At 44.8% G+C, this 7,251-nt stretch overlaps 1 protein-coding gene across 1 annotated transcript in view; it reads left to right on the plus strand.

Annotated features, from left to right (window-relative positions):
• Positions 1-910: 910 nt before the first annotated feature.
• Positions 911-7,251, plus strand: part of LOC142765617 (uncharacterized) — a 13,830-nt gene continuing 7,489 nt past the window's right edge. The window contains exons 1-2 of the mRNA XM_075866879.1: positions 911-1,064; positions 7,187-7,251. The exon at positions 7,187-7,251 is cut by the window's right edge and continues 87 nt beyond it. Coding sequence (XP_075722994.1) covers positions 969-1,064; positions 7,187-7,251 — 161 coding nt within the window. The 5' untranslated portion in view covers positions 911-968. The remainder of the gene's footprint in view (positions 1,065-7,186) is intronic.

The following is a 7,251-nucleotide window of genomic DNA, read 5'->3' on the forward strand; positions in this document are numbered from 1 at the left end:
CTCTAATCTCGTCTGTCCCCTTAACTTTATGCCTCCCCTTCACCCGCTTGCCCTCAGTAACAATCCAGTCTGTGATCCTTAATAACCAGCGGTTATCTTGCCTTCGTGCTACGTGCCTAGCCCATGACCATTTCTTCTTCTTGATTACGGGTATGATGTACTTTACATTCGTTTGTTCCCTGACACACACTGCTCTCTTCTTGTCTCTTAGGGTTACACCTATCATTTTCCATTTCATTGCTCGCTGCGTCGTCCTGAGATCGAAGTAACCAGAAGAATAAGAATGGGAGCGACACATTCGTCAAGCATTCTCCAATCATGAATGATAATTGTACCACTATCCCTCAAAAGGAACGTGTATAACAGCTGCAGCTTACCGGTACTTACCTCCGGAGCAGAAACCTGGCGGATCACACAGACGGTTAAACTTAGTTTGAGGACAACGCAGCGAGCAATGGAAATGATAAGATTTTAGTGATAGCTTGGAGATCCGAAGCAAACAGGCGTTGCTTCAAACGTTGCCGCCATGCTTTTTCTCCGTCGCGTTCGTCTACTCGCTTTGTACACCGTCTGTATGCGCTTCTCAGCAGGATGGGTGGTGGAACCACAGCCCGCGGAAAAGATTTACGCGGAGCCGTCCGTCGTTTGTATGCACGCCTATGTCGTGTACATTATGTAGTGCAAGCACAAGAAAGGCCACACGCCTCGGCCTCCAAACACGCTGATGCTCAAAACCAGTAGATAAGTGGTGGTTCGAGCAACGACACTTGAAGTGGCTCGTTACCTTCCATTTGCACATTGTGAGTCTCAGCGAGCGCCTTCTTGCCAATAGGTTGAAACTGTCTGCATGAACCTCCTGAGACGTTTATCACCCAGTGCTGTACATAAGAGAGGCCGCACGTTGGTCAGATGAGCATATTGACGCCTCCCGCGAAAGAGTTAACGTCGAAGGAACTTTCTGCTTGAAAATGGCCCCTTTAAATCTGGTGGCATGCCTGGCGCTTGCAACTATGGCAGCTGGTGGCTTTCTACCGGGTCTTCAGAAACCTGTTGACCTCGTTAGGGTAAGTTCCACGCAACGTTTCTTAAATAAATTTTTGTATGAATGTAATAAAGAGGGAGACAGTGAATTGGAAGTGATAGAAAATTCTACAATATATGGTTTTCCTCTTGTTACCTGCCATCATTTCCCTACTTCGGACAATTCCACGCAAAAATATTCTTAGATTGATATTCTGAGGCCATACTGCCATTCGTATTTTCAAACGTGTACATCACCACAAGCTGGAAACGAACGAGGAACATTGATTAAAGTAGTAAACTTTCTTCCGAACTGAGAATGCGGCACGGACCTGGTTCTTGGTGGCGAAGCAAAGCCGGGTTCGTTGCTTCGCGAGGGGGATCACCACTGTCTTCGTGACTTTTCTCCGGAAGAAGGCACTTTCACCGCTGGACCTTTTACAAATAGAACTTTATGTACAAAACTATTTGCAATGCAGAGATGACAGCAAAAGTCTGATCCGTAGTGGGACCTAAGCTGGTCGTGCCGGCGAGCTCTCCTAGCAGCAACAAGCCCCAATGTCTTTTTCCGGGCGCTCCTTTTATCCCTCTGGCCTCGTTGCCCGTAGCCCACGTCGCCACCAGACAGGCACTTTCATTGCAAGGGCAGAATAGGCAGAGGAAGCTGCAGGGCGCGGTTTGCCGGGAACGCATCAGGCGAGCGAGGAAGGGGTTGCCACGCTGAGTCGGTTACGTTTATCGGGAAGACGCGTTACCAAAAAAAGGGGGGTGCGAGATGTCACGCCGAGCGCGACCTTACCGAATGAGCTTGGTCAGGTGGATACAAACGTTTCATTGCAGTCTTTCCTCACGGTAGATTTTCAAGAAGTAATGACAGCCTGCGCAAAAAAAGAAGGGCACAAAAAACAGTGAAGTGCGCGAGGCAAGTGCTTTGACGATCGTTATAGCTCTTTAACTATCGTCAGTGTCATACCAACTAGCCTAAGCTGCCACACTGCAAGTGCTGTATACAACGACTGAAAGTTTAAAGAAGGAAACGTAGGATCTGTAAAAACAAAAGAAGACACTAAAAAATCTTATCGGTCCCGACTAACCATCTAATCCCATGTGCTGCCGATAGATAACCTCAGCATCTGTGAGGGCGATGAGGGGCTGGCCCATGCACCAGTCTTTTGCTTTCATTATTGTTTCAAATGCTTCAAGAATTCAAAGCGTGTGCTGCTCCTTTTGCCTCATCAATGTGGTTTCGTTTTGGTTTTAGGTGTCTATAAAATGTTTTAATGTAATCTTTTATGTGTATATACGCTACATTTTTCTCATTAATGTTTCAGTTGTTAGATGGCACTTTTGTCGTGCATTTTCTTGTTTTTTGAGTTATTTTTTTTCGCTTACTGACATTACTCATGAACATGTGTTTCAAAAAGCTCACTTTTCAACATTATTTCAAGAACTCATTGGGACTGTATTTCAAGGCCACCGCAATCACTACTTTTCGACAGTTGTGTCATCACCTTCCAGGCTCAACACGAATTATGCCACTCAGGATGAATGCTCTAGCGTGCATTAGTGATTTTCTTAAGGGTCTCATGCGTTGTTTGCCGATTCCTCAACTACATTGCACGAGAGTACTGCTCCCGCAGACTGCCGTAGATACTTTGCAGCATCGCACGACACATGCTTAGCACTCTGACGTTGAAAAAAAAATACTCAGTGGCATATGCAAACTGGCCCTGTCTTCGTGGATCATGTGTCCAATTTATTCTACGAAAAACGACGAAAAATGAAATAAATAAAGTTATTCAATATTAACTTTATTTTGCTCACTTACACTCACGCATACATGTTGTTTGCTGTAGAAAAGCAACTGAATCATCTAGAGACTGCGTAGGACAGGACAGATCACGAGGATTGGATGAGGGATGTAGTTTAGTCAGGAAAATGAAATAAGCAACAGGGTGTTGGATTACGTTGCATTAAAAACGGGGTGTTGAATTAAGTTTGGCTATTCCCACACCAGCCAATATGTCTTAATTGCTTACGTAAACCGTGACAATATTTAATGAGTCTCATGCTTTGAGTTGAGACATATTCTGAGCCCTGATCAAAGCTTCAGCATGTCATTGGCACGAAAACGCGGTTGGCTTTCCCAAGGGCCACGAGCCTGAACAAATCTTTGTAAACAAGTGTGGCTGTACGTATTATGTGTACATAGGTGCCTAAATAATGATCATAACCCAGCACCTCCACCAGTTTTTCGCGGTAATAAAAAGCAAGTAAATGAGAGCATGGCTGTCAGCAAATCAGTCACAATTCAGCTCAGCGTCATTATCCTATTCTACTGGCCGCCAAAGCCTGCGCCATGCTCAAATAACGAAAATGTCTCACACTACAAACAAATGCCCATTGTATGTGTCATTCTTACCACTGAGAAACATACTTATAGGTTGGTAGGAGCCACGTGATTAAAGGGGCCCTGCTTCGCTGTTTAAGCAGGGTTCGAAATCCTTGCTGATCGATTGGGAGGCTTCTCAGAACACGCGAGGCAAACAATATAACGCAACGTGACAAGTGGCATAGACAATACTCGCAATTCTCAGTTAGCTGGAGAATAATCCCGCTTCCCTATGCAAATGACGACTTAAACACAACTGGTCACGTCATAAAACCAGTCCGCAGCCAATGGCTCATTTGATGATGATCGGCGTAGTGACGGCGACTGCAGCGGGAGGCCGCCACGCGTCCTTGCGAGCTCTCGCTATCACACTGGAAGATAGGGCACACGCGCGAAGGCAAAAAAAGTGCTCAAAGCCATGACGCACGCTGACGAAGGGGCGCATATGCTTGCACCTTTGCCCTCTCCCTCTTTCTCCATCCGCGTAGCTTTCACCATGCTCACTTGTACGAAAGGAGAGATAAAGCGCTTAAACCATGCGTCTAGTCCCTATAGCTCCACTCGTACTTGAGAAGTTATAAGAACTTATGCGACCATCGATTCGTGAGGCAATAAGTTTTTTTTTATTGAACCATTCAACGTTTACTTCAAACGATTCACGGCCCTTTTAGGCTTCCCGCGTAGGCCACCGTCACCAGCCGACGTGAAGGCAACGATAACCCTGCCTTCAAAGCTTGCCTTTCTGATTACTTTTCTGCTGAACGGACGGAAGCCAACAACCACTCATGTACGGCACGTTCTGTACCCGCCTCAGCATCACAGTCTCTCTGGCCTCCTTATCTGCTCCTCGAGCACCCTGTAATCAACGCTGTCTCGCTGACTGCAGCACTTCTTTTTGTATGGGGCCGATGGCCGGTCACAAAATGTAGTGCTGAATACCTTCTGAATAGAACGTTTTTGTACACATTTCTGGCCTTTTGCGGCAGAGCTGTTGCATCAAAAGTTCACCATGTGTCGTAGATAAGGAATTATCATCAACATTCACCAGCCCACGCTCAATCACCGGTCAAGCGCTTTGCACAGATAGTTAACAAGACAAGCTGAAATTTGGTCAAGAAAAATTTTGGTTAGGGTGAGCAGGTTCGTGGTCAACGATTTTGTGGCACGGTGCTCTGACACACAGAGACAGGCGCATAGTAGACATGACGGGCGCTGACTAACAACTCATTTTATTGCGCTCTTGATTGGAAATATACGCGCAATAATCACTCAAAGTTTACTGCGACAATCACGTTTTGCCACAACAATGCTGCATGCATGCGCCACGTGACTTTCTCCGCAGCTAAACCAGCTATGCAGATTGTTTTTACTGCTAACTGTCGATTCTGGTAAAACGTGACTCACAGTGAATTTTGAACGATCGTGGCACACATATTTGCTCTGGTAAGGAGGAAAAAGAAAAACAAGAGAGAAGGCAGGGAAGTAAACCAGGCACATGTACGTTGGCAGCCCTTCTCTGGGGAAATAGGAAAGAAGGGTATAAGGATGAGAGAAAGAGCAGATAGATGGAAAATAGACTAGAAAATGAATAGTAAATGGGATGACGCGTGTGCAGCGGTGGTACTATGCAAAAGTCGGAGGCATTCACATGAACCCGTAGTCCCCGGAATGCGCAAGAGGGCTTTGACTGCTGAAGGCAATAAAAATATGTCGTAGGTGGGTGCCCCCATCGTGCTTGCAATGAGTGTCCGTCTATGTGTTTCATAGCGCCGTACTCCAAAATGTATAACAAGCTGAAAAGGGTGTCCTCTAACAGCGATGCATTGTATAATACTATATAGCAGGGGATGAGAAATAGAGGTTAAAAGCTAATCGCCTAGCAGACACAAAACAAGCTAGGTTTTCATTGGGTCAGTTTTGACCTAGCCTTACCTATTGCAAGCTACGCTAGTTTTCTTAATTATAAATTATGAAACTATCCCAACGAGACTAATTTTCAGCTTATGAATAAATGGAATTCGTTGAAGAACATCTAACTGGTCAAGAATAACGGCACTTACTGGGGTCTCACGTCTTAAAATCTCTGTAACTATGCGGGATGCCGCACTAGATGGCCCTGGAAATTACGACCACTTTGAGGTTCTTTAACGTACCTCTGAATTGCAAGTCAATGGACCTCAAGCATTTTGTTCCCATTTTATGTTTTGTTGCCCTTGGCACTTTCAATCTCTCCACATCGGAAGAAAAGACAGTGGGAAACGCACAACTCTAGGTGGATATCGAATACATTTTTGCCCCACACCACTAGAGCTCTCTCTTTAAAACGGTGAATCATCTAATATGGATGAAAGAATTTCTCCCAGTACTGCTGCTAGTTTCCAGGAAACATATCGACATGAACGGAAACTGTCACATTTTTCGGCATATATATTTTTGCAACGATGTCCTGGCAATGTAACAAACATTAGCAATAGATACGTGGCTTCAAACACCCGTTCTGAGCATCGTTCAGACAGCGATGAGACCATACAAAGCAGCTTGTGACATAATCCTGACATGAATGCCCCGTCCTGTGTGACTTACATGCCACAATCATGGTGCGCTAGAAGCCGTTTCTCTAGCTTTATATGCCACAACTTATGCGCTGAATTTTTGTATGAAGAATGTAAACAATACGTGCTAACGTGAAAGCTATGTCACATGATGTTATGCATGACATGGCTTACGTGCCGAGCTTTTGATGCACTGGAGGAAGTTTCGCTAGCTTGATGTATGGCGAAGTTTGTATTGCGAGACGCTACTTTATTACAACCGTATAGCGGCAGGTTGCAACATAAAATCATGACATCCATGTCGTCTATAATGCATGATTTACATGTCGCACTCATGACGCACCAAAGGCCGTTTCTATAGCTTCACATACCGCACTTGGCATGTCGATACCTTTCTGCAAGACGAACATAAACAGGTGCTGACACTAAAATCATAATTCCGTCATGTATACACGGCAAGATTTACATGCCACGCTAATGGTGCGCTCATAGCCGTTTCGCTACTTTGATGTGTAACAATGTTGGTATAGCGCGACTTTATTGCATCACGATGATAAATTACAGGTCGTAAGGTGAAAATCATAAAACATATATTGTACATCATGATTTACACTACAAAATCTTCAATCCCTCATAATCATTTCGTTCACTAGATATATACCGAAAGTGCTATGACGTGACATTATAGTATGATGAACGTAAATGGAAGGTCCTAGCATGCGTACCCTAATCATATTGTCATGTACGAATGGCTTTTGTGACACTTTCTCGGTGAACTTCCAGCTGTTTTGTTGGCTGCATACATGTGGGAATTGGTGGGCGTGGTATGAGTTCCCGACGAACATAAGTGACAGGACATGCATTGAAGCCACGAGATTTTGCGTTTAAATAGCGTGGGGTAGAACAGATTTTCGAATGTACATACATGTATGAAAAACACGGGATAATGAAAGCATTCGCCGTGACATGCAGTGAACTGTAAGTCATGACGAACGCCTTCATTTGCCTGCAAGAAAAGAGAGCGCGATGTATGCAGCTCCTCGCACACTGCTTTTCATTACATCGATTCGCACAGTGAGTGGTACCTTCAGGATTTCGGTGTGTACAGTGTTTGAAAAGTCAGAACGCACTAAGCCGTAGAATCAACGTTTGAGCGAATCATGCTAATTTGAATTCCAACACAAGGTGCATTCTAATTTGTTCTCTCCTTTCTCACCTTCAGGTGGTACAAGCGTTCCCACGAGTCGTGAACGTCTACACTTCTACCAACGACACCGTTATGCTGTG

The sequence above is a fragment of the Rhipicephalus microplus genome, chromosome 6 (assembly GCF_043290135.1).
Source record: "Rhipicephalus microplus isolate Deutch F79 chromosome 6, USDA_Rmic, whole genome shotgun sequence".
In the NCBI taxonomy this organism is placed as follows: Eukaryota; Metazoa; Arthropoda; class Arachnida; order Ixodida; family Ixodidae; genus Rhipicephalus; species Rhipicephalus microplus.